At 41.4% G+C, this 27,204-nt stretch overlaps 1 protein-coding gene across 7 annotated transcripts in view; it reads left to right on the top strand.

Moving 5' to 3' along the window:
• Positions 1 to 27,204, top strand: part of PNPLA7 (patatin like domain 7, lysophospholipase) — a 128,606-nt gene that overhangs the window by 14,253 nt on the left and 87,149 nt on the right. For all 7 annotated transcript variants that reach the window (XM_082327179.1, XM_082327177.1, XM_082327178.1 and 4 more), the window contains 10 exons: positions 2,019 to 2,147; positions 3,500 to 3,580; positions 4,180 to 4,324; positions 4,884 to 4,976; positions 9,744 to 9,844; positions 10,740 to 10,886; positions 15,114 to 15,191; positions 16,250 to 16,455; positions 21,621 to 21,752; positions 23,002 to 23,125. In XM_082327179.1, coding sequence (XP_082183305.1) covers positions 2,019 to 2,147; positions 3,500 to 3,580; positions 4,180 to 4,324; positions 4,884 to 4,976; positions 9,744 to 9,844; positions 10,740 to 10,886; positions 15,114 to 15,191; positions 16,250 to 16,455; positions 21,621 to 21,752; positions 23,002 to 23,125 — 1,236 coding nt within the window. The remainder of the gene's footprint in view (positions 1 to 2,018; positions 2,148 to 3,499; positions 3,581 to 4,179; positions 4,325 to 4,883; positions 4,977 to 9,743; positions 9,845 to 10,739; positions 10,887 to 15,113; positions 15,192 to 16,249; positions 16,456 to 21,620; positions 21,753 to 23,001; positions 23,126 to 27,204) is intronic.

Here is a 27,204-nt window from a genome sequence, read left to right as displayed (position 1 = left end):
AAAAATTATGTGCTAAAAAACTGGAGGGATAGGCTGTTCTTTGGAGAAAAAGGCTGCTGCATCATTATCCGTTATTATCCTTAAGCTGATTTTCTGAGAGACTGTCAGCATTGGTCTATCCTCAAGCAAGCACTGTTCAGAAAAAACACCAAACACTTTACTGGGTAGATTGCAGACCATAAAAATGTGATAAACAGTGCTTATTTTGCCCTTTTGAATAACTATTATGGAGCACTGGTAAACTTAATGCTTACCCTTTGTCCAGCAACTAAATATTCAATAGATTTCTTTAGTTTTTCACTATGTATTTGGTACAGAAATTGGTAGGAAAAAGAATTGATGGCAAGTATAGCAATGTATGTACTTAAAAGCAGACTATATACGTTTTCTTTTGCGTTTGAGTATGAGGAGAATTCCAAACTGCTTCTTCATCTGAAGCCAGGCTTTAAACTGGCCTGTAAAAGAGGACTGTTGCATTTATTTTTGGTACAGCAAAAGGCACGGAAATGTAATTTGTTAAATTCTTTGCTTAAATTAAAAGAAACTTGGGAAAACTGAGGATGCCTGGTAGCTTTGCACTGTAGGTCAAAGATGTTTAAAACTTCAAATCTCTCAGGAACTTGAAAATCAAAGCTATTAATACCGTCCCCAGATTTTATAAAAAGGTCAGCTGAAGTTAGTGTAATTAAGAAATTAGTTCCAATTAATTTGGTTTAATTTTAGAATCTGCTTCATCGTGACTTCCAGACCAGCAAGGCAGACAGAGCTTTATTTTCCAGAGTGTTTATAGTCGTACTGAATGTATCTTGTTTGGTTTTGCCGTGTTCTTTAGGCAGAAATTCTTTTGCAGTGATTGTGTTTAGTTGTCTGATGCTCTGGAAGACTTGCAGGTTTTTCCGTTTGTAATCAGCATTTAGCATCTGTGTGTTTAGTGTTTGGAAAAATTTGCCTTCTGCTGCTCAGGAGGAGTGAAAGCTTCAGAAGCTGTAAGGTGACTGTGTTAAAGTAAAAACTCCGTTTCTGCCTTAGCTCCTGCTCCGTAATGCAAAAGGACTCCTTTTATCTTAGAAATATTAGATAAATCAGTGTTTAATGTATTAGTAAATGAATTCATGACTTATAGATATTCTTTTCAGCGTTTACTAATGGGGTGTTGTCTGGAGTTTTTTATCCAAGTGTTTGGCAGTAGATTTTTATTAAAATCTGTTTTGATTCAAGGGGGAAAATCCTAAACCAGAGGCTTGCCTTCCAGTGTAAGAATCTCTGTGTTCTACCCACTTCTAGTTTTATCTTTTGTTGGTTTGTTAATTTTCCATCTGTTCTTTGAGCAGCTCAGGATGGCCTAGACCCAGTTTACCTCAAGTAAAGAGAAGCTGTTTGGCTTTGTCATTTGGAATATTTCATATATACCTATGAAGATACATATATATATGTATATACATGTGTATATATGTATATATATGTGTGTGTGTATATATATATATCTCTCTATATATATATCTATCTTAGAACACAAGAAGCCTGCCTGGTTTTTGTCTTATTCCATTATGTATGTAATTACTCTACAATTTTGTTATATTTTTTGCTGATTGTGTGGGTCTATGATTGTTATTGTAGCAAATAGCTTGGTCATCAGTACAGTTAAGAAAATCAACAAAACCTCTTTTCTCTGCAGTCTTGAATAGCTGGAAGTTGAAATACTTCTGGAGCCTGGCTTTGTCTGTAATAAAACTGTAGCAGAGGTGACAGATGAGCTGGTTCCCCTTAACCTGATACACCTTCTCGTAGCTCTTCTTTCTCTACCTCTGTCTTTCTTTAATGCTAGTGAAATTGCTGGTGTGAATTCACCTGACCATGCTGCCCTCATTACACCACCTGCAGGGCATGGAGCTTAAGTTCAAGGCTTTTTGTGGTCAGATGATGTCTGCCAAGCATCTACAATATCAAAGTAGAAATTTGGGAAGAATTGGGTCAGATAATTGGTGGATTAACTTTGTGTCTCTGAAACTTTCCATTAGGGTCACCCTGCTCCTTACAAAACGGTCTCAGCCCGAGCAGCTATTCCGTCCACTATATTGCGACTTCCAGCAAGTGCCTTTCAAGACGTCTTCCAGAAGTATCCGGAAACTCTTGTTAGAGTGGTACAGGTAAGCTTTGTTGCTAAGTAGAACTGGGGGGGGGAAATAACTCTAATTTCAAAGTTACAAGGAAGACATCTTGAAGTTCAGCAAGCTCCTCATCCTTTTGCAGATATGGAACTGTTCAGTATAGCTTCCTTTCAAGATCTGGACTAGTTCTGCTCTTCCTCTCGCTCTAAGAGCCCTAGACTTAATGATAATTCATATCTATCTATATATACACATTGAATCAGTTTCTGCCTGTGATAGCCTCTCAAATCAGCCTGCCCTGCACTGTAAGCTCATTGGTCCTGGTGGTGTAGAATGTGCTGGCCTGGGCTCTGCATTATGGCTGTGCACCAACAAGGCTTCAAAATGGCTTAGAGTGTGGAAAAGACTGTCGCATATTCTGAAAAAGGACTGATGTATCCTTAGAAGCTGTTTGTTGAGGGGTGATGCTTTGTAAAATTCACAAAATTCAGCCCGAGATGTGAATTTCCACTTCAGAAGCAATTGCCAGCACCTGAGGAAAGAGCTGTGCTTTGTATTAGTTTTAAGTTCACCTTCCCTTGCTTTGCAGGAGCTTAGACAGTTTTCAAGTGAGCGCTGCAAATATGTCTTGTACATCCTGCAAGGGGAAGCTAGGGCAGGGACTAGCGTATTCATGACTTCAGTTTGGAGGGTTTGCCGAGCGGCGCACTGTCCCACGGGTGCAGTAATCCAGGCGGTGCATGTGACCCGATCAGTCATTCGGGTCTGTCCTTTTGTTTTACTATCACTTCTAAATCTTCTTGTCCTTGCGGACTGTTCTGGTATCTGGATGATTTATGAGTGACACATGAACCTCCTAATACTGATGGCTGAGGAGAACAGATAATTATACCAATTTAATTTGCTCTGTGAGAGCTGATACAAAAGAGAGGGTGGCTTAAGAGTGGCAATAAGCTGCCAGGGCAGAGGAAGGTCAGGTGGCAGTGATGTCTTATGCTAGTTTAGAGTGTTTGTAGAGCAGCAGCACAGGCTCTGTATGGGGAAAGCTGAAATAATTTTTTTAATGGAAGCAAAAAAATGGAAGCAAATGCATTTATTTCAAGACATGTTTATTATTAATGTTTACAGAAAGCAAAAAGCATTATTTGTTGTTTGGAAATAAGGTTTTGGATTCTTGTGCTATCAAATGATTATGAAGTGTTTGGTAAATCACTCGAATCTCTCTTTGCCTCAGTTTATCAAACTGCTGAAAAGGAATTTCAGCTTAGGGTACAGTCTGTATTTTATAAAGTACCTTCAGGTACTCTGGTCCATAGCTGTATCTAAATGCGAGAACGAGTGTGGGAGAACACAGAATCCATTGCTGTTGCCTCTTGATTTCCCATTTCTAGATCATCATGGTAAGGCTGCAGAGAGTGACATTCCTCGCTTTGCACAACTACCTTGGTCTGACTACGGAGCTCTTCAATTGTGTAAGTTTGGGGTACATTTTGTCTGCTCTTACTACGCAGCCTATCTGTGACTTGGCAGAGAGAGGTTTTTCCTTCTTTCAGAAGATCATAAAGCAAATGTTGCGTATTAATTTAATAGTGACAGTACTTGAGAAGTAAGGTACTTGCTATAACCAGCCCATAAAATCTAGCCTACGCTGATGCCTAGGGAATTGGGGTGAGGGGGACAAGCTTAAATTTGAAAAGTTTGAAGAAGCGCATCACTTCAAACTGGTGCATGTGCATCGCTGTGCACGTACATCAGCATGTTGCAGCAAATCCTGATGTGTTAATGATACTGAGTCACTTCCACCTGAAGCAGTTCAAAGGATGATGTACCCTTGGCGGAAGAGGGTCCGGCCAGGGAATGCTTAAGCAAAATGGACGTACATAAGTCCATGGGCCATGATGGGATGCACCTAGGAGCGCTGAGGGAGCTGGCAGGTGTCATTGCAGGGCCACCCTCAGTAGTCTTTGATCACCGCAACTGGGAGAAGTACCCCGGGGTCAGTCCAGGGTCCAGTCCTGTTTAACACGTGTGGGCGTGTTTTACGTTTGCCTTTTCACCTTGCTGCTTGCAGCAGAGCCACGCCATCCCGCTCATCTCTGTGGCAAGTGTAACATCTGGAGGAAGTTCGAGCAAAGCAGTAAAAAGACAAGTGTCTAATGTATCAGAGGAAGATCGGGGAGAGAAGTCTGAAAAAGCTGGGGAAGCACTGGAAATAGGTAATGTTTCTGGAAATGTGCAGTAGCTGTCCTTTGGGATGTTCTTTAATTGTTGTGCTATTCATCAGAGGATTTTTATTTGATTAGAGTAGTTAGGGTTTACCTTAAATCAGTTTCAGGTTTGAAATTTTTGGATAGTCCTTAGCTTTAATAGGACATTATTACTGTGTTGTTAATGATATTGAGGGATGAGGGGGAGGGAAAAAAAAGTGGCTCCCAATGTTGACTTCATAGGAGGAGCTGTGAAAACTCTGCACTCTAGGTAGTAGCAGAAGAATTGCTGGATATGTGTAGGCTTTTGGGTTGAAGTGTCACTCTGGAAGCTGAACATGGGAAAATAGACTGAGTTGAATTTTGCCTCTGAACCTGAAAACTTCTTTTTAATTAAATCAAAAGTAGGAAGCAGGTTTAAACAGTGTTTAACGTTGGTGTTTCAAAACCTTTAATATAGGCTTTAAGTTTTAAAAGTGATTCGTAAGAGGTTCTTCCTGTCAATGAAATTTATTTTAATAGGGAGTACCATGTTTACATTCATGTAACTTTTGTTTCTAAATTTCAGATACATTGAAGATTTCTGGTACAGAAAACTCTGAGCATGTTTTCAGAAGAAGCCTTTCTTCGCCTCCCTATGCGGGGTCTGCAGAGGCTTCTAGTAAGTAGCGCTTGGCAAAATTGTGGGAAGTACGTAATGTATCTAATCATATGGGGGAAGACACAGGCTCTCTGGAGCACTGGTAGATAATCATCTTGCGGTAGTACTGCTTCCTAACTCATTTGTCAAAAAATTATTTTCTGGAGTAACAAATGGACTATTATCTAAGAGAGCATTCCCTTGCTGTCTTTATTAGCCACGGGGAACATACAGTAATTTGACTACTGAGAGACCTGCAAATGAAGAGCTTTCTTAATTGATATTACCTGAAACAAAGTGAGTTATGATGATATGCTATCTTTCATGCAAAAGATGACACACGATTTTTGCTTGGCTGATTGTCCCAAAGAGCACATTACCTGGCTTTGTTGCTTTTAGAGGAATGTTTTTTGAGTGGGCAATAAAGGTGATTTATCATTGAATGCTCTGATGAGACATTTATGAGGCTGAGCTGTTTTGATGCTTCAGTATTCATTTCAGTGAACATCAGTCATCTCCACTGCAGACACCTTCCTCTGAGCCAGGTGTTCAGGTTAGCTTTATGTTCAAGGCAGAGAAACTGGAACTTCTTGGGCAAACCATAAAAGGAAGGAATCTGTCTTTCGTTAGCTGAGTACCAAACTAACCATCTTGAGGGAGTTGTAGGGTCATGCTTGGATACCGTAGTCCTTATGGAGATACTGATAATAGAGAAGTTGTATAAAGTTTAATCTGTGCAATAAAGGTACCCTGGATACATCAGAAGATACATGTGTTGCTTACATTGACTATTAAGTGGTTTGGGAGATAAGAACGTACTATGAAGGGTTAGAGAGTATGGAGACAAGGAGAGAGGAGGGAGACAGGCTGAGGGAGCCCTCAGCATTGAGGGCTTTTCCCAATGTACGGTTTCTAACGCTTGTTGCTCTCAGGTTAAGTTGGTGGTATGTAGAGAAGAGAAGAACGGGTAGTAGGGTTTCTTAAATCTTGTTTCATTTTTAACAACAGGGAGTTGATTCTCTTCAGTTTCTGCAACGCAAATGTACCATGTCCCAGTTACAGGTTTTTGTAACTTGCATGTTACTGTCCAGAGGGATGGATGTGGCAGAGAAGTAGGATTTTGGCTAGTGATAAGTAGATCATCTTTCTGAACACGGGAAACAAATTAAGGGAAAATATTGAAGTGACCCACGCAAGACTTGGCTTTTTTTTTTTGGTATGTGTTAGGTTGTTTTGCACTATGTGTTATAAAATGCTCTAGCAGACTCGATTCAGTGGTGACTTCAGTAGTGCTTACTCTGAATGTAGCCATTCCCCCCCCCCCCCCAGTAAATAAAGTAGTTCAGTGAGATCTGCCTATGCAGCCCTGTAACGCTTTTAAGGTAGAGTCACGGAATCACAGAATCGTTTCAGTTGAAAAAGACCTTTAAGATCATCGAGTCCAACCGTTAACCCAGCACTGCCAAGGCCACCACTAAACCATGTCCCTCAGCACCACATCTCCCCGGCTTTTAAATCCCCCCAGGGATGGGGACTCAGCCCCTGCCCTGGGCAGCCTGGGCCAGGGCCTGGCAGCCCTTGGGGGGAAGAAGTTTTTCCTAAAAGGTAGAGTCCATGTGTGCTCTTAGAGGCTTTTGTGCAGAAGGATCCCTGCATACTTAACACTGAATATGTCCATTTGTCCTTCCTTTCTCCTTTTGTGTGTCCATAAGAGTTATGTCAGGGTACACAGAGCTTAGCAGAGAGAGCAAATTAATTTTTACTGACAGAAGGAGCATATCTAATTGGGTAATTATGATTTGCCTCAGTTAACGGAGCTGATTTCTGTTCACTGCACTGAGGTTACAGTCACTGTTCAGCTTGCACAGAAAGTATCTTGATGTCTGTAACGAAAAGATCAAGATCTTGCTTCAGATTCTATTGCACTACCTTACTGTGTGTTCAGGCTCCATGGGAATATTGATTATGTCTATTATGGATTCAGAGAAAAGAGGACTGTTACTAGAGTCATACAGGTGCTATTATCTCAGCATCTCTTTGATTTGCTTTGCTCATTAGAATTAACAAAAACTGCTAAAAATGACCTTGGGGAAAACTTTTTTGCCTCAGTTGCTCCTGGGGTTGGGGTGTAATTTGTTGTTCTGGCTTTTGTATAGCTGTCTAACCTGAAACATAGCAGTTGTGTAGATGAGGAAATACAATCCTGCTAACTTAGGCTAGTCTACTTTTTGAGTATACTAACCCTTTATGTGGAGAAAGATGTAATTAAGTCGTGTGGAGTCTCTGGGCTGGTGGACAGAAGAATTAGACGAATGAAATAAAACAATGGGACCTTTTGTATGTGATAAGTTCATCAGTTTTATTGTTCCTGGAAGTAAGTGTTCGCAATGTAATTTTTTTTTTTTTAAGGTTAAATAGCAGTTACCTTTTATTGGTTTGTTTGTTGGGGTTTTTTTTATCAAGAGTTAAGAGAAGCTGCTTTTCCTTCTTCCAAACTGAAGCCGTGGCGCCGCAGCGTACATGCAGCAGCATAGGACCACCCGCAGGTAGTTCAGTGAGCTTGGACGGAGAGAGGCAGCTGAAATACTGCCAGGGACGACGTCGGTTGCCATTGTTTTTGCAGTGACTTCCATACCAGCAGTGTGTGGGATACCAGCGAGCGTGTGTTCATCAAACAGGATTGCATTCCACTCTTGAGTTTCCCACTGCCTTCTGTTCTTTTGACTCAACGGTTCTAGTTAAAGCTTGTTCTGCTGTATCCTTTCTAACTCCCATTTGAGCAACAAGACAGTTTAATTAATCACTGTGTGGGAAGCTTATATCTATGACTGAGATCAAGACTTCTACTTTGAATAGAACTCTAGTAGACATAAGCTTTCACTCTTAGAATGCCTCCTCTTTTTCCTCTCTCTGCTTTTTTTTAATATGCAGAGCTATGTAGAGGATGCTTTTCATGCCTACATGCCCATTATCAGATTATTTAGGTTTAACCTGAGAAGTGTGTGTTTAGATTTAAAATGCACTTGGTGGATTGGGGCTTGCTAATGATGCTGACACTGTGATTTGTGGGGCAGTATAATTGACAGGTAGTCAAATCAGCCCATATGGAGTTCCATGCTGCAATTTCTACTATCCCAGCTTTTTTTGTTTATAACTAATTTAGGGTCTTTAATGTTGCAGTGTGTATGAAATTCAGTCAGTAGCATCAACAGCTTTTTTTTTTTTTTTTTTTTTGGTCTGATGGTTTGTAAGTTTTGCTGATGACAGTCTTTGGGTCAACTTGTTGGGTTTCTTTTTCGGAGGCTGATCATTAAATGATGTTACGACCCCAGTGGCAGATGTGGATTTACTACATGCAAGGATTTGTTCGTATTTGTAAATAGCATGACGAAGAGTGCTCTGAGGTAGATCTGAATCCTTGGGACAGTAGGATTCTCTCCTTGTCCTAGCTGGGGTGGAGATAGGAGTTAAGCTCCTTCAGAAATAAAATAATTGTATTTGTAAAATTAAATTTATAGACAGTTGTTCACGGGAGGGTGATATTTTCACATGATCATAAGTGACAAGGGTGTGCATATAGGGCAGCTCCATGTTTCCAAAAGCCAACTTTCCAAGGCTCAGGGCAATCCTGGGCAAACTCAAATGTGTGTGTGTAGGGGGGGGTGGGGTGGGGGAGGAATTCAGAATTAAAAATTTGAGGCCTTTCAGAGTTTATTAGGTAACAAAATTCAACAGTCAGGAGAGACAATTGTTTCTCCTAAGGGCCCATCCTATTTTTGAGCAGCAATTTGTATTTAAAAAAGCAAAAGTATAAGAACAATGTAGTAACAGAAGGAAAAAGGCGTAAGGGAAAAAATTAAACTTTTCTGAATACAGTATATTTTTGAGATATATTAGGCATAGAATTATGACAGAAATGACTATAGGTTTATTTGTTAAAGGAAATTGCAATCTCTGCATGATTCTTGAACTCATCTGTAAATCATCAGGCTGAGAGGTGGCTATCCTATTCAAGGTAATTAAATAGGAAGTGCTTCCCAGTTATGTTTGCGTTATTGATTACCTCAGATAAGCTCCTGGAAGTTGGATGGGACAGCCAAGGAGCTAATACAATTAGGATGTATTAAAATTGGGAAGTAAGGAATAGAAGTTATTAGTGACACTAAATTCATGAATGAAATAAGTGAGACCTGTAAGGGAATTCCGTACGTGTCTCTCAGCACATGATGTGCATTGAAAGTTTGGACAAGTTGTAAAAAAGATCTGAAATGATTTGGGGCATTGAGGGAGGGATGCTTTTTATGGAGAGACTTTGGGAAGTTGCTGATCATAATATTCGCCCTATGAAAGCTTTTACAATATATCAGGTACAAAAAAGTTCTTTGGCTTAGTGGAGAAAAGGTTAATAAGAACCATTTCCAGGAAACCACAAGGAAAATGTCTGTTTGGTGGATTGGCATCTTCCTGATAATCTTCAGATCCAAATGACTCCATTTTGTCTACCCCAAAATAATTATCGCACTCTGTACAAGAGTGGGTGTGGGAATTTTGGGACATATTGTATACATGAGCTCAGATGAGAATATTTAAAGTTCCCATCAGATCTTCCAGGGCAAAAGGAACTAGGAAATACATCGGAATATGAGAATGCCGCTTGCTATTTTATCCTCCATGTCAGAAACAAAAAAACCAAAACCACAAATGTTGCTTGCCTTCATGTACTATCTGCTATTTCTGACAAACTGTAATAATGGAGACGCTTAAAAAAGATTTTTCTATTGCTTGTAGGTAATTCCAGCGGTGGTAAGTCAGACATGGACATGGCGTATGAGAGAGCCAGAGTGCACTTTGGCTCCGAGGACACTGCCAGCAGTCCTGCTGTGGGCAAGGTAGGGCTTCTCCTGCGGATACTCCAGCGCGTTTCTTGCATTGCACTTCCTTACTCGTCCTTATTCCTTGAGTAATAGAAACGTTTTCTTCCTTTGAATACATGCCCTTGCATGTATTCATCTCTCTACAAGTTGTGATATTTGGTGGTCTTGTATTGGTGTGTTTTTAACTTCCAGGTGTTTCAGTAGATTTTGGTGACTGTTTAGGCTTTTTAGTGAATATCTGGAAACTGGAGATTCCCTTGGCAAGTAGTGGGGAAGCACTGCTGCAACGGCTTGATCTTAGGTATATTGCCTTCCTCTGACTCAGGAAAAGGCTTACTTGGAAAGGTGAATTTGTCAAACTGTGCTTTACTTGTGAGAACTACTTTGCAGCAAGGAATTAAGAACCTGCGAACTTCCTGTAGGTTTTTGGTCATGATTTATGAATCTGGCTTTCTTTTTGTGGTCTGCTTTTTACAAAGACTGACCTGGAAGTTAAGAGCACAGAAATGCTCTTGAATTATAGAACTGCAAAACAAAATCTGAAGAGAAGCTGTGGTTCAGTGTGACCTTGACGGACATTTTATCACTTCCTTCATCTTTGTATGCGGTGCTGATCAAGTTTTAGTCCTGTCAAGCTGGCAGCTGCCCAGTTTGTGAAAAGTCTCTTATTCTTCCCTTTTGCAAGCTGTGATGAGTAACTTTGTTTGACTTGAATGTCGAGCTTTGCAGAAAAATACAAGGATAATGAAGTTAGCAAGCTGTTGCTTTTTTGGAAACCTAGCGGGTTTTTTTTTTTTTCAGGCCACCAGTTGTGGTGGATAGAGAACACAGATGATACGGCAAGTTTTTGCTGGGTAGGTGCCAGTTCTAACATCTAAACCGATACTTGTTGTGTATCTGTTCTTTGCAGTCGATATTGAAGAAGACTGTGACGGTGACAGAAACTCCTTCAGCAGTTTTCCATTATAGTGCTGTGCAAGATTGCTGTAATAGCAAACATATTGATGCCATCGTTGAGGCAGCAAAGAAAGACCTTTCAACCTTGATGAAACTTGATGTAAGTTATTGCAGGAAAAAATGGCTTTGTTTTTGCTTTTCATCTCATTCTGCCAGGCACTAAAAAGTAAATTGTCTCCCTAGAACACTGTAGACTAGCTGAATGTTTTATTCTCTAGTCTGTTGAAGTTATTAGCAGGACTGAAATAAATCTGAATTATTCAGCCATTTGAAAGGACGATGCTGAAGTGCACTGCATGAATCTTTTCTCACTGTGTTCAGATTTATCCATGTGAGAAGTAAACATGCAATTTCTGCTGCCTCGTAACTTCATGTTCTCGCATACCGTGTGAAGAAGTTATGTGAAGGCGTTCAGGTGATTGCCGAATCTGTTAATGCTGTTGGCATAGCATCCGAGTGCCTCGTGTGATTTTTGGAATCGAATCCCTGTATTTGGCCACTGGCTGTGAGTGCATTTCACAGCTGAGTGACTCTGCCGTGCCCATTCCAAGTGAAATGCTTGGTGCCCTCGCAGGCGGCATCGGTGAGCCCATCCCCTTCTTAGCACCTTTCTGTTGTAAGAAGGAATGAAAATGCTTGTTTTCATCGTTCCTATGATCCCAGCTGCATTTCATTACAGAGGTATATCTGTTCATGCAGCTAATCAGACAATTTGGGAAAACTGTGTATGTGTCTAAATCAGTCACAGATATCCTAGTTTTATTACAGCATATATTTCAATAACTCCAGCCTGTTGATGCTGCCAGAGGCCTGGGCACAGCTGCTGCGGCTTCCCCCTCTGCCTTAAGAACTCTCACCAAGCGACACTTGCCAGAACTTAAAAGATTTTACTTCTGGATTTTAACATTCCCTGCTGTCTTGTAAATTATTCCCCTTGCAGCTTCAAAATCTTGGTCATGAGCTTCCAGCTACCAGCAGTGAGGCTCGAGATGCATGCTGTGCATCGTCGCTGATTTGACTAAGGGGTGCAGTACTGTCTGTTAGTCTGCAGCAGACTTAAAATCCTGAAAATTAACGTAACAAGACAGTTTTCAGGCATTTATATCCTCGTGAAAAGGCTACAGACTATTTTAGAAGAAATTCTCGTTACAGATGGAGTAAAGTAGGACTAGGTGCTTTCATCTGTTCTGTTCAGCCTTCTGTTCCTGATAGGACTGGCCTTGGATGCTGCTTGTGACAAAAGTTTGTGTCCAATACACAGCTGATGTCTTCATTTTTAGACCTATTGGATCATGAGCAAAAATTCCAGGATCACTGAAGCTACCAAATACAGCACTTTTTTTTTTTTTTTTTTTTAAATCGAGAATAAATTTCTCTGTAATTAACAAGTAAACAGATTAGAGTTGAAGTTATTTGGAACAGTATCCTTAAAATGCAGCATCTAATAGGCAATGTTTTTAACATGAAGATCTAAATAGTAATGAAATAAGGTAGGCTTTTCGAACTTTGATATTATAGCAGCTCGGTTTTTCACAAGCAAATAAGAATCTGATGGAATGTAGCCAAATGCTAGAAATCTCATTTAAAGGTCAATGTTAATTTTTCCTATGCAAGATAGCAAAAGTTGATTCTGCTATAGGCAACAGAAGAAAGATCTTATCATGTTTAAATATTTGTGTTCAATACTACTTACATAAAGGAAGAAAATGAATTCTGTAAGCTCTTGTCTTAAAAAATTAGCTCATCTTTTATTTCTTAGCTGGCTGGAGACATTTTAAGATGCCATTTTTCAGAGCAGCCAATCAGTGTGAATAAAATCAAGATGTTTTGATGACAGATGGTGGTGTTTTGGTTTCTGGTTGTTTGGTAGTTTTTTTTTTTTTTATGAGGCTGTAAGAGAGAGGAGGGGATAATTCACTAGAGGAGAGAGGCAGTATTATTTCAAATGACCCATAGGTATCTGACTTCAGAATTAAAATTTTGGTTTTATTTTTGTTTTCCCCTGTTGTTCTAAATAACTTGAATTCCTTGGGTCTCTGTCATGAATGGTTTTCAATCTCCTACAACTTTTACGTGTTTTCAGCTTTATCTGCAGTTACGATATGAGAGTTACAGTGCAGTGGGGCATATCTTCTGCGTGGGTTATAAGGGAATTGAGTCGCTTCCTTTGACAAAAAAATTATGCCTGTCCCAGTTAATTACTGCTTTTGTTTATTGTTTATAAGTGGTTTGCGCTTTCACTTTTGCATCATAAACCTCTGCTAATTTATTATAGTAACACAAAGAAAGAAACCTGCTGTGAAATGGATTTTGTTGTGCTAGCGACTTCTTTCCCTAAAAGCTAGTGGCTGGGGGAGGCTGGAGGGGATCAGTGCGAAATAGTTAGCTCAAACCCTGTAACTATGCACTGCTGAACTTGGGTTTGCTGGTCTCGCCCATTCAAGAGAGGAGATACTAGACAGGATGGATCTTGTCTGTCATCTTGTTTGTCAACTCTTTTGTTGCTTAATCAGGGTAGTAACAGCACAGAAAAGTAGGATTTCAAGGACTGCTTGGAGGTCATTCAGTCTCTTGTCATGCCCAAGGCAGAATCAAATATTGCTAAGTCATTTCTGGCAAGTTTTTGTCTAAGCTGTTATTAAAGATCTCCAATGATGAGGACTTCACAGCTTTTTGTGCAATCTATTCCAACACTTAAGTAGTCTTAGACATGAAGAAAATCTTTGCAACAATTTTTGTTAGAGCTAATGCAGCCAAAAAAAAGCCGTTGATAAGTAGAGCTCATTAGGGAGCTTGTATTCCCTTACTGTGAGATACTTTAATAGTTCAAACTTTGTCTTTAAGAATAGGTAATACTATACAACCGTAAATGTATAAATATAGAAAAAACATCATAGAAATTAGTTGAGTTGATATTGCTGAACTGAAATATTTTGACAGGTGCTTGTCAGGTTCTTTGGTTTGGCTATGTTCCCGTGAAACAGATTGGTTTCAATAAAACTATTTTTTGATGAAAATCTGTTCTTTTTGTCAGCTGTAGGTGTAAAGAATAATTCTGATTATTTCACTTGCTCTATTTTTTTTTTTTCAACCAAAAATGAAAAGAGCATTTTCAACCAAAAATGAAACCTAGCATAACAATTACAATGGTAAAATGTTTACATCTCTGCAATATTGTTTTCCTGCTGTAATAAGGTTAATGACTATGGGCAGATTCTACTATGCTGCTTGCACTGAATCGTATCTTACTGTGCCTGCAGCAATCTTGCTTTGAGTGGTTCTACCTCTGCGGCAAAGTACTGGACACAGCAGCGTCCGGCTCTGCCTCGCAGAGGTTAGCTGCGAGACGCCAGGACTGCACTGTCACTCTTTACCATAAGGAAAGAATCATGTAATTGAGCCTACATTTTTGCCCCTACCCATTCAGATGAGGATAATAAAATGTTGAGCTTTTGAAGATTTGCTGGTTTGGGTGAAAGTTTTGCCTACGCAAAGGTGGCCTGAAGCATTAGGGTTTGATACTGCCCGCACGTGGGACACCCAATTGTACGGGCAGTTCTTTGAGATGAAAGAATATTCTCTCCGTGCCTGGTGGTTGTCTGTGTTTTGTACCCAGGATTATGGTGGTGACCAGCTTTGGAGCTGGGAAGGAACCTTCTGATCAGCTGATGCACTTAACCAGATCAGCTCCTTGCCATTGCAAGGGTTTGGGGTTGAGTCCAAACTGAGGGCAGGCTTTTGGAAAGACCCTCCCTCCTGTGTGCTCTTCAGTCGGGAGGGAAATTCCCACTCTCCTGTGCAATCCCTGGGTGCATGCACACAAGAATTCATTACTTTGGGGAAGCTGTTGGTCTACAGCGTGTATGAAAGTCTGCTCTGTGTGCACAGCACAGCTGAGCTGTGTGACCAGGGAAGGGCTGTGATAAAGCAAGCGTTAGATCATCTTGTCCAGTTCCTCCATGATGTAGACAGTCTCCTCTGGTTTCACCTTCCTGTGAAAAGAACTTCATGATTTTCATACCAGCTGATAGAGGTCTCGTTTTGTTATAGGCCCTTAAAAGATTCTGGGGCAAAATTGACAAATATAAAATCCTTAAGAATTGATGTCTGATCAATTGAAACAAATGAAACCTTTTTTTCTTCTGGAAAAAATGTTTGTTGGGTAGAGAAATATAAAAATCGTGCATCATATTTTAAAGAGATTCAAGTACTTATTGTCTTTAGTAATTATTATCCTTATTTGCTTTATTTCAATGCTTCCTCACATTCTTGGTCTTTACATGTGCATCGACAAGTAAATTGTACCCCCCGCCCCTTTCTTCTCCAGGATCCTTCGTTGTTGAATGGCAAAGTGACGCTGCATCAGGTTACTGCTGGGACTGTGCTATCCAGGCAGGGAGATCAGGTGAGTGAGCCTCATCTGAGAGTAGAGAGAACGTAAGTCTGGCTCAGTCTTTGCCCCCCGCCCTAGGGTATTTATACACATTGATGATAAATAAAAAATCCACCCCTGGCCCCTCACAAACCTTCTCTTCTTGAGGTGAAACAATCCCAGCTCTCAGCCTTTCAGCCCACACAGAGCAGCAGTGTAGCCAGAGCGGAAATCTGGTACCTGACTGTTTCCAGCTCTTACGTACCTTCATACGTACCTTCGCCGGGAGGGTGGTGAGGCCCTGGCACAGGCTGCCCAGAGAAGTCGTGGATGCGCCCTCTGTGCAAGCGTTCAAGGCCAGGTTGGATGGGGCTTGGAGCACCCTGGTCTGGTGGAAGGCGTCCCTGCCCATGGCAGGGAGTTGGAACCAGATGATCTTTAAGGTCCCTTCCAACCCAACCCATTCTGTGATTCATGAGAAGGTATGCAGTACCATACCTCCATCCGTCCTGAGGAGGTATGGAGACTGGGCAGCCCTTTTTCATGCCCTGCACTGCGGGCTTTCGGTGATGTCACTCAGTTGCAGTGAAGTATTTTATTTTTATCCCCATACAATAGAAATCCAGTGTTATTTGTTTATAGCAAAACGTATTTAGGATATAACGAGATCCATTTATAATAATACTGTGTAAATAGACAAGCTTATGTAAAGCAGATGAGGGGCAGCTCCAGTTATGGTGCTGCTGTATTCTGCTCTGCTGAACTGCGAGGTCCCTCATCAGGCTGCTGTGATTACCTCATTATCTCCATTTTCCATGCTGCTGTTATTTCTTGAGATCTTACAGATGCAGCCTTCATTTTTCATAACCATACAAAGAGAAACAGATTTTTCAACATTGTGGCTGCTTAATTTTAAATATTCATAACCTGCTTTTAATAATTCACTATTGTGTCTTTATTTTATCACCTAATTGTTCAAAAACTATAGGGAGCTTTCTGGAAAACAGATCGGTCAGGATAGCACTGTCACTGTGATAATTGCTTTTAAAATCTTTGGGGATTTTATTGAGCTCTTTTTCCATTTTCTCCAGGATGTTAATGTTTGCTTTGTGGTCTCGGGGATGCTTCACGTGTACCAACGGAAGATAGACTCGGAGGAGGACACCTGTCTGTTCATTACCCACCCAGGAGAACTCGTGGGCCAGCTCGCTGTCCTGACTGGGGAACCGCTGATTTTCACCATCAAGGCCAATCGAGACTGCAGCTTCCTGTCTATCTCCAAGTCCCATTTCTATGAGTGAGTTCTGCCATGAAAACATATATTGATTGATTGATTTTAAATTTTTTATGGCCCTTTTGAACAAATGGGAGTGGTCGATACATGTGTGGCGTAGTACTGCTACAATACATCCTGTAGCAAACCAGACAGCTTATGTGAGAGTTTTAAGCGCCCAAATGAGCTCTGACCCATCTATCAGCCGGCTTTATCTCCGGCAAGAGGTAATGCAGGGAACACGGTGGTATTAAGTGGTGGTATCTCCTTTGTTCCAGGTTTATAGAGCACTTTACCCAACGGGGTGTGATTTATGACCCAAGACTCATTTACTTCCTAATCCAAATAAGAAAGTCTGGCCAGAGCCTGTGCTTTGCTGGGTTAAGTGCTTCTTTGCCAGGCCCTTTCTCTTAGATTCATTATTCCTTTTTGCTGGAGAACCACCCCAGTTCTGTTTCCAAACACAGCCCAGGCTGTTGGATGTGTTATGAATGCTCGGTCTTGGTGTAACTGTAGGTTTTCAATGCTCACTAATAGAATAGGTCAAAGAACAATGCCCCTGTGCAAGACAGGTTCCTTTCTGGACCTTGGAAGTAGTGCATGACTTGTGACGTAGTGCTTAAAGGGGGAAATAGGTATTTCTTAATTAAGAAACACACACCCAAACCCGATACGATGCGTGTGGTTAGCCTCATTGTCCAATATTAATGTTTAACGCTCTTGATTTATTCCATCATCCTATTGCTAAGACTTACTATTAGTTCACACACATAACTTGTGTCAAATACCTCTGTTTTCTTTTATAATCTCCTTTTTCAACTTCTGCTTCAATGTGCGATCGGTCCTGTGTTAAGTGTAAGACTTTCTGAGGCTGTGTTTTCTAGGCCGCTATTATGTTGTGTATTTCTGCATACTTCTTACTTTCTAAATAATTCTAGTTGTTTGCGTTCCTAATCAACTCTACCACAGAATCTTATTCTGTGATTTTTGTTTTTTCACCTCAGGCAAAAAGCTGCATGCTGTAAAACGGAACACGCTGTTCTCAGCTGTGTGCTTGGTTGATTAGCTGTGTTTTCCCAAGTCTGTGCGGTGGATGTCAACTCTTTGACCTAATTTCTGATAGATGCTCCCCACTTGTGCCATTCCATGCGGTATCAATCAGATCTATTTCTTCTAAGCTCCTGCTTTTTATTTCTTTCTTCTTCTACGGTTGTTTTCCTACTTGTTTCTGACTTTAAATTGCACTATGTCATCTCAGCCAACCAGTCGCATTCTACCTTTTCCTCCTCTTTTTCAGTTTTGATACTCAGTCTTGGATTGACTCATTTGCTTGAGCTAATTTCCCTGAGTTTTCTCTTCTCTTTTGAGAACAGAGTTGTCTCTTGTTTTATTCCAACTTACCTTTTTGCTTCCATTAACTCCTTACCGGTCAGTTGATCTCAAACCCATCACTGTTATCACCTCTTCATCGTTTTTGGGACCTTTGCAAATCTTTCTTTTTCTCCTTTAAAAAGTCTATTGCCAGTTCTCTGCATTTTACGATCTCTGTGATCTTCCAGCGTTCCATCTTCACAGTTTCTCCTGAAACTCCAGTTTTATATCACTTCTAACTCTTGTTCCCATACTTAAGAGTCATTGTAGAAGGTCTTTGAAAAGCGTGAGGTTTCTTCCCATTTGTTCATTTTTGCTTTGAACTCTATGAGAAAGAAAAACTTGTTGATAAAATTAGAAGTAAGTTTTATTTTCCACTCTTTGTTCCACATTCTGTGCTCATAGTCCCACAATGTTAGGCTTCCTCCTTTGCTCAGAATCTCACAGAAATTTTTTTTTTTTTTTTAGCTCTTACCTTACTGACCAGAAGAAATTTGACGAGAACCCCCATTATTCTCCAAAATGCCTTTCTTCCTTTCTTGTCAAATATATTGCTCTCTTTCTTTGAGCTGCCCTGGAACGTTGTATGTGTTTTTTCTCAATAATTAATGAGCAGGCGAAGCAGAAAGAACGCAGTCAATAGTTACCATTAGGCCAAGAGCACAGTAATGGAAGTAGCCCAGGGTTTAGAATTGCATGTTGGATGTTGGACAACAGGTTAAATCCTTTACACTGAAACTCTGGGGCAGGAGCCTTCTATGTGGTACTAACATGACTAAATAACTATCTGTAAATGTAGAGTTTAAGTATAGGGGTGACACAAGCTAATTATATAGTATATACCTTAAATGCTTTGCTATTTCGCTGAACTGATGTACTAAATGTGCAGTGCCTACGCTGCAACTGTTGGTGTCTCCTGACGAACAGTGTAATCAAGTTGTCAGCAGGCTCTCTTGAGGGAATATGTTCGGGTTCTGCAGTACTAGGGACGCTGTCACATTTTCTGCTTCAGTAAATTTCACAGTTTAGAGTCTTAATCATGTGCACTTGCCAGATTAGCAGGAATGCTTTGATTTTTATTTTGTATTGCCAGCCAAGCTGAATATCGAATTGCATCCACATCCACAAGAATATCTGCATAAGTCCCAGGCTTTCACAGACACTAGCTCAGGCTTTTCATCGCTGTATTTGGTGAGCTTTCTAATAAAGAATCCTGAGGATCTCTTCAGGAACAGGGTACGGAGCTTTGGCTTTTAATTTTCCCAGTGTCAGGCATGCGCAAAGCAGAAGAGCAAAGATGAAAAAGCTCAGGTGAAAGGAAGGAAACCTGCCTGGTAGTGGGGGAATAAAATCTGCTTTTCTCTTCTTGTGCATAAGGGTGGGCTTTTACCTTCCATGCTAGTACTCTTGTAGAAGCTGCGTAACAGTCAGTGAAATAACAGAGAGCTCCAGATGGAAATAAAAGCTGCCTGTTAGTAGTTTACATTTTGAATGCATTAAGTATTAAGATATATATGTTGAGGGAGGAAAAGGAGTAAATGGCTTTTATTGATCACAGCAGACAGCCTGTGTGGGAGGAGACTATGAGGGCTAAATAAGCAAGTAGAGTAAAAACAATGAGCTAAATCATTCAGGAGTTTTCAGGGGGGGTATTTGACTTTTAGATCTGCTGAGAAGGGGGATAGGGCTGGGTGTTTTGCATGTGTTGAGGGATTAGGGTTGTCTGTTTATTAGTGCTTATCCTGCAGTGCCTTTTCCAGCTCCTTTGTCCTTTGCTCCAAGTTACGTTAGGGTGGTGGAGTTTCCATGAGATAACCTGTTGTTTCCACGTGCAATAATAGCTTATCAAAACCAAGGTGGTCTGTAGGCATCTTGGGTGAGAGATGCGGGGGCATGGAAACCTCGGGGCAGGAGAGGAAAGCTGTCCTGCTTTTTCAGAATCCTGTTTTGAGGGCTGGATTTTAAACAGTGCTAAACGCAAGAGTTGGTGTTCAGTTTAATTTACCTAGTAGCACATACGAGCGCAGGGGTATGAGTGTGATGAGCTCAATATGGAATAGGGATATACGCCTACGCATCTCTTCTGTTTCAAATTCAGGGGTGTCGGCTGAAGAAATTATGAGCTTCATTATTGCAAAAAGTAGTAATTTGAGGCATTGGGTAAGGAGAGTAGATAAACATGACAGCTCCCTGCAGTGCCCTATGTGCTGCACTTGACCCATAGTCACTGTTAGCTCTGGGTCTCTTGCTGCAGCTCCAGAGCTAATGGAGCTAATGGACTAATGAATGAGAGATCTGAGGTTTTAGAAACTTTAGGGCAGCTTCTGTGCTTCATCCAGGCTCCCGGTGAGTTTGCTTTTGTTACCGCATTCGAGGATGATAAATCTCTACTTGGGCTTTCTCTCATTTCTGCCAGGTTACAGTGGTCCACAAGGAACCGTACTGCAGTTAGGGAACAGAGACTGACACTGCTCTTCCGTGCCTTTCTCTCCTCCTCCCTATTTTTCAGGGTGTGAGGTGAGATACGAAGCTCACGTGATTTGTGCTTAGTGAGAGTTCCCACATAGGCAGCGTCTCCTAAGCAGGCTGCCTTATGGCAGTCTGGTGTCTTCAGTGTAAAGGGAGCATTGATGCAGAAAACGTACCAAGTATTTATCATTTTCTCTTCTTTGTTTCTGCCCGTGTGTGGCTTTAACGTGGCTCCCTCATCTCTGTCTCTGTGCACTTCACGTTCCGGGTCTGCACACACTTACCTTCTTCTTTCTGATTTGTGCTGCCTCTTGTGAAGTAACTATTTTTTAGTAGTCTGCCATCAATTGCTCTTGATGCTGCGCAGGAACAGAAAAGATAAGATGTCCTAACAGGCACACCATCTAGAGATGAGCGGGATCAGTTCACTCCTGCGGAGCAGTGCTTCAGTAAGAATTTGAGTGCTTACTCACAAGGTGACAGGATGCCATCATCTTAAGGCTAAAAAGAATGAGAAATAAGACATTCACGGGCAGTTATCAGGTGTCTGCGAGAGCGATTTCCCTCGGGCCTCGCAGTCAGTGTCGAGTTTGCAGTTAGCACTGGCAGAACATTCTCAAAGTTTTTCAGTTTGGGAAAAGTATTCAGTTACATGGTATCTTTACTACTAAATACTTTAAGCGTCACTCAAAAGATTCAACGTGAAGATCAGAAGCTTTATTAGGAGACGTTTCAGTTCTTTGTGGTCTTTGCAACAGGGAAAAGGGAACATTTGTAATACAGGACAGGTCTCTTATTTTTAAGAGCATCGGACTTCACATATTGCAGGTCTGGACCTTATTATAAAATCTAGGGGAAACTGGGAGCATGTACACATGTGAGAGACCGAGAGGTGCACAATGGCAGGAAGGGATGATCTTCTGGACAGTATGAACGTTTTCCTGAGTTATAAGAGACCTGGGTGAAGGGGAGGTTTGGAGGGTGGCTCATAAACATGGCTGCCATCCATCCCACTGCTCACTTAAAGAAGGGAGGGAATTGGGCCAGGCAGCAGGACTAGCTAGCATCCTACTAGCATGGTCCTGCTGCTGCTAGGACGGCGTCAGCTTTGGGTGATGTTTAGTTTGGGCTAGGTTGGCAGGCTGGCCGGCCCCGTACTTGGTCAAATCGTCACTGATGTGGTGTGGTTGTGGCAATCGTGGAGTGTGCATATGGGTATGCACTAACTTCTGAATTCTGCCTAGGTAGCTGCCCAGTTGCATTGGCCACAGCTGCACTGGGATGTTGTGGCCTGTGTGTACCTATTCCTATTTTGGGGAGGTACTTGATTAACACTTTTTTTCTTCTAGGATAATGCGGGAGCAGCCAAGCGTCGTTCTCGGTGTGGCCCACACTGTTGTGAAGAGAATGTCCCCGTTTGTTAGGCAAATTGACTTTGCCCTGGATTGGATGGAGGTTGAGGCTGGACGAGCTGTTTACAGGTGAGATGTGGACAAAATTGTATGTTGTCTGTTGAATATTGAAGTTTTCATAGTTAAGGAACTGTGCTCCCTTGGTGATATATAGAATAAGAAACTCATTGGACTAAATTTATCAACCATTCCATCGGGTTTATCTGTTTGCCTACTTTGAGATTATTTTCTTTCTACAGTATCCATCAACATTGCTTCAGTGTCTTGTCTTCCAGGTGTTATTAAAATTCTTTCATACTATTCCTCATCCTTTATGTTGTCTCAGCAAGCTTTTAAAGTGACATAGTCGATTAAGACATAGACAGTTGTATGTTCTGGTGGTAGTTTCTGCATTAAGGGCATGAACATCTATTGCTGAAAGAGTTTTTTAGCCTTTCTAAAATAAACAACAAAACTCAAAGGTAATTCAGTTGGGCTTATTCAATAGTAAACGGAAAATAGGCACTGCACTTTATGTTTAAGGGGCAAAAGTTATCCTTGGGAAAACTTAGTTTTATGGATTTTTGTACTAGGATACATTTGAGCCATTATACGGTTGCTGCAGTGGTGGGAGAATAAAGGTCTAATTTAGTACGTATTCTATATAAATGTAATTTTAATTTTTATAACTATAGCTGCAGCACTAATGCTAATGAAAGCTTTTGGATTTCTTTGTGCATCAAAGCAGTCATAGCCGTCAAAATCTGGTTAAAATCTTTCAGAATTCCTTGCATTAGTTTTAACTCCGCTACCAGAAGGATGGCATTTCACTCGCGTACTAGGCTATGCTGGAAACCTGCGTGCCAAACAGCACTCTTAATCGTGCAAACTTGATATGGCAAAACCTTCCCGATAGACTAAGATGTGTGCGCTGAAAGGAATCCACATCCTGAGCCACTCTGGGGTTTTCCTTTGACCTGCAGCACTTCTCTGTGCATCCATATCGACCCTGCAGTGACAACAAGCCCCTGCTGTAACCAGAAACGAGCCTGTTGTCTCCCCTAGAGACCACTTGCATTCTGCTCCTCTGCTTCCAGAGCTAACATGAACCCGTTGTGCAAAGCCTGTACATTTAAACATTAAACATATTTCCAAGTCACCTTTTAACAGATGCCTGTTCAGTTTCTTGTTTGCTTGTTAGGTTTAACTGTTGGTTCAACATTTTCCTATGTTGTCTAAGCCAGGTAGGGAAAGATGATCAACTTATTAAAAGACTCTAGCTGCATTTGCTGAGCAAAGATGCTTCGCTAAGCCTCGTTATTGATTATTCTCTCTGCAGGCAGGGTGACAAGTCAGACTGCACGTACATTGTGTTGAATGGTCGACTTCGCTCGGTCATACGGATGGATGATGGAAAAAAGCACTTGACGGGTGAATATGGACGAGGAGACTTAATTGGAGTGGTAAGAGCCAGTTTCAAAAATGAATTGTTTGGCTGAGAAATTGGTATTGACTCCACGCTAAACAAACAAAATCTTGCTCTGATCAGTTGTTAATCTTAGTTAAGGGCTTTCACAAGTTGGAAAGATGGAAAATGCCTTCTGCCTGGAAACTTTGTATAATAATACATGAGTGGGATTATTAGACGTGGTTTAAAAAGAAAGATTAAAAAAAAGGCACAACCAAACCAAAAAGCCCTGCGCAATGCTCTTTGTGATATGAGTTACTTTCTTTCACAGTGAGAGGAGAGCAGTCTGTTAGAATAGTTCAGGAAGAATTGCAGGAATGTGCACTAAATAGTGATTTGAATAAATTTAGTATCATAGAAAGATTGAGTTTGGCTGGGGCCCGGGGAAGTGTCCAGCCCAACGCCCTCCGAGTTAGCAGAGCTGACTTCAAGCTGCCTCAGGTTGGTCAGGGAATGTGCAGTTATTAAAAGGTATTAAAGCAACTATTGATTTCAAAACTGTAGTATTTATCCATGTTTAATTTCTCTCCCATGTTAATTTTTTGTTTCTCGGACCTAGTTGAACAACTGACATGGGAGTCCTACATCATAAGATACGCATGGCTTGTTTGAGTTTTATATTTAAAATTAGAAGGTTTCTGAAGTTGTGAGATTGTTGTTCAGGCCCTCTTCCGCTTTCTGAGCTGAAAACTAAACATTTAATGTGTATCTGTTTATAGCCAGAGTTAGCGTACCTCTGAATAACGAAAACATGAGAGTTGCTATTAGTAGTATGGGATGAAATGCTCATTTATTGAGCTCAAGAGGAAGGAGGAGTACAGGGCTGGTTTCCTCGAGAGAGCTGATGGCAAAAGGTGGTATTGATCCAGCAGCTGAGCGTTACCCACCGGTATAAGAGGCTCTCCTCTGCTCCTTGCCTCCTTCCCTTGATCACTGGCTGTGTCTGTAACGGAGGACTCTCTCTGTAGCTGGGGCAGGAGTGAGACCTGATGGCGGGTGGGTCACAGACTGGTAGCTGTATTGCATCATGGCAGAGGTCTTGTGTACTGTGCGGGACTGGGAACTGATCTAACATCTGAGATGGTTTTCTTGAGAGAAGTAAAAAGTGTTCTTGTAAGGAGGGTGAAGTCTCTGGACCTTCTCAATGTGCGTTCACAGCTCATTTTCACTTGCCTAGTAACTTTAAAATAAATTGTATATCATTCCAAAGTGGCGGCAGTAGCCTGTAAGAGGCAATTCTGGTGGTTCTCCCAGCAGAAGACAAAGGTAGTCTGGACTGGTGACTGCACCATATTCACTGAGTTACAGTGGACAGTGTTTAAGGGTGTCTTCCCAAGATCGGGGCTGCTTCTGGCTGAGGAGTTTTGTTGGCTGGGGACTGTATTTGGAGGAGCAGGTCTATTCTCGAGTGTGCTAGGCACACTCACAAATTTTATTTTTGTTTTTTCTTTTTTTGGGCTACCTCTTTGGGATACCTCGTTAAAGGTAAAATGACATGGTTTGAGAGGAACAAAAGCTGAGATCTTTTGTGGCTGATCACGCTGGTATGAGGCCTTTTAGTGTCTGAATGCGGGTTTGTCAGTTCTGACACGTACAAGCGTTTCCCTGCTTGTTTCCCTGCTTGCTTTCTCCAGCGGTGATCTGCAGCTTTGCTGTTAAGCTTCTGGAGTTTTGCAGAACTCCCAGGTTGAAACAACAGAGCTGTTCTACTTTCTGAAAGCAGTTCTGAGTGACACGGGAGCGTACAGTCTAAACTCTACCTCCTGTACGAGCACGAGTGCTGGTTTTGAGGTAACGTTTCGTGCTGGCTCAACCGTTTATCTGGTCAGGAGAGAGAGGTTGATTCGGTGGATGGACTGGGACATGTTTGCGGTAACAGTGCCACGTTTGCTGGTGAGTCCCTAGGCACGGATACAGAAATACCCATATAGTTTATGTCTAAACCGTAAGTCACTTTTCTGGATCCGTGTTATGACATGAATCATTTGAAGACTTTTGTGACTCCGTGGATGTCATCTACTCCTTCCTACCCACAGCTCCCAGGCCCACTGACTCATGCTGCCATTTGTTGAACAAATCTCGATGCTCTGGCTGTCTTTTGAAAACATGGGGGAGGATTTGTAAAGATTGCCAAGATTAATGTAGCCGTTCTTTGCAGAGGGCATTAGTAGAATGACATTTTTCCTTTTAAAAAGATTTGTTTATCCCCTTCTGCAGGATCTGTTACAAACCTTTAAAAGCCTGCTGTAGGGTTGGTTTTTTTTTTTCCCTGAAAACCAAGTAATTGGAGGGTTCTAGGTGCTTGCAGGGAATCAAATTAGTAGCTATACTGGTAATTGGTATTTTGGTCAACTGATGGCATGTTCCTCCCCGAAACCCCTCCAAGATCCCCCATGTTATTCTGAACTGTGGGCACTAACTAAATACAAGAGTCTTGTAGTCAATGTGTTTTTGTTTATTGCCTTTATCTCAGAACTTTAAAAATGCTGTGTGTCATACGCATGAGTACCTGCCATTTCTGCTTTCAGAAGAAAAGCACTGGAAAATGAAGGATTTCAGACAAGATGTTAATTTTCAAGCATGTGCGTGTGCTCCCAAGGCTATACTTGTGGCTCAAACTGTTTTGTTCCTTACACTGACTCAATGGCATCTGTTTCTGAGGTCTGTCGGTTCGGGGGAGAACAGAAGATTAGAAACTAGAGTTTGCCTTCCCTGTGTAGTTAGTTGAAGAGCTGAGGAGGATAGTTACGTCCGGGGAAAATGATCCCTGCTCCCTGGGAGCCTCTTTGGAGGGGCTGCTTGCTGCTGCTGACCCGATCGATGGGCAACTCCAGTTGCTGCATCTGGTCACATCAAGTCAAAACTTAATTGAAGGCCTTCCAGGTCGTTTTTAAAGGACAATGATGGAGCTGTCAGATAAATCCTTCCCATCTGAAATACAGTTGACCACTGGAAAAATACAGTTGACAGAAGTCCTGTTGTCTAGAGGCTGATTGGACCCATTTTGGGGGGAATCTTTTAATTTGTTGTGGAATTTCACTTGTGGAAATTTCACTTGTGGAAAAATGTTGAAATGTTACTTTTATTAAACTGTTATGCGAGTTAAAGGGTTAAACACAAGCGCTTACTCTTCTAGCGTCACTTCTACCATGCCCAGGTCACCCCAGAGGACATCAGAAAAGCCCACTGTGTGTTGATAAAGGGCTTCTCTTCACTGAGTTATTTGTTTAAAATGCTTATTAGTCTCTTCCCCCCACCCCCCCACCCCCCCCACCCCCCTTGATGTAGCTGCCTTAGCTGTGATCCTGGTTAACTGCTGCAAACTGTAGTTTTTACTCTTGTCTTGATCTCATTAACACATTGTCTGAGAAAGAGGATTCCTTTTCATTTGTTTATTTGTTATGCCTATTGGTATCAAGCAAACTGGCCCAGGCTTTGACATTAGTGCTGGCCCTAGCACTGCTGATGAGACTGGGGCAGTTATTCAGGATTTCTTTTTTTTTTCCTTTTTCTTCTTTTTTTTTTTTTCTTTTTTTTCTTTTTTCCCCAACCTGCAAAACAGGTTGTCCCAGACAGGTTGCACGATCACAACTCCAAGCATCAGTTGAGATGGGTGTTCTTTGCTTTTTGCATTGTTGGAAGGATGCTAGCGGGTGAGGAGAAGGGAAAAAATCCAACAGACTTATCTCGCAGAATAATCTCCTGCTGAATAAAAGTTATTTGTGTACTGCCTGCTCCCTTCAAATATCTGGACGTGATAGAACCTTCTATGCAATTAGCTTTTTATGCAAGTCAACACTGTGTCTTAATTGCATTCCTGAGGGACGGCTGCAGTGTGGGTAAGATGACTAAATGCTAGGCAGTTCTTGGGGACCTCAGTGACAGCTGTTGAACTTAGGATATTTTTAAAAGCTGGGCTCGTACGTAGTTTATAGCTAGATTATTGGTAACCACCTGCCTCATAAAACTGTTGGCTGCAGTGTCTTACCAGCAAACTAGTCAGCTCTCAAAAATGCCCTACTGAGTGGGAAAGTTGCAGCAATGTTTTGGTTAATTCAAGGCCCTTTCTGCTTC

Source organism: Platalea leucorodia (genome assembly GCF_965183815.1).
Source record: "Platalea leucorodia genome assembly, chromosome: 15".
Lineage (NCBI taxonomy): Eukaryota > Metazoa > Chordata > Aves > Pelecaniformes > Threskiornithidae > Platalea > Platalea leucorodia.
The sequence above is the reverse complement of the archived record's forward strand: the minus strand, read 5'-3'. Positions and strand labels throughout refer to the sequence as shown.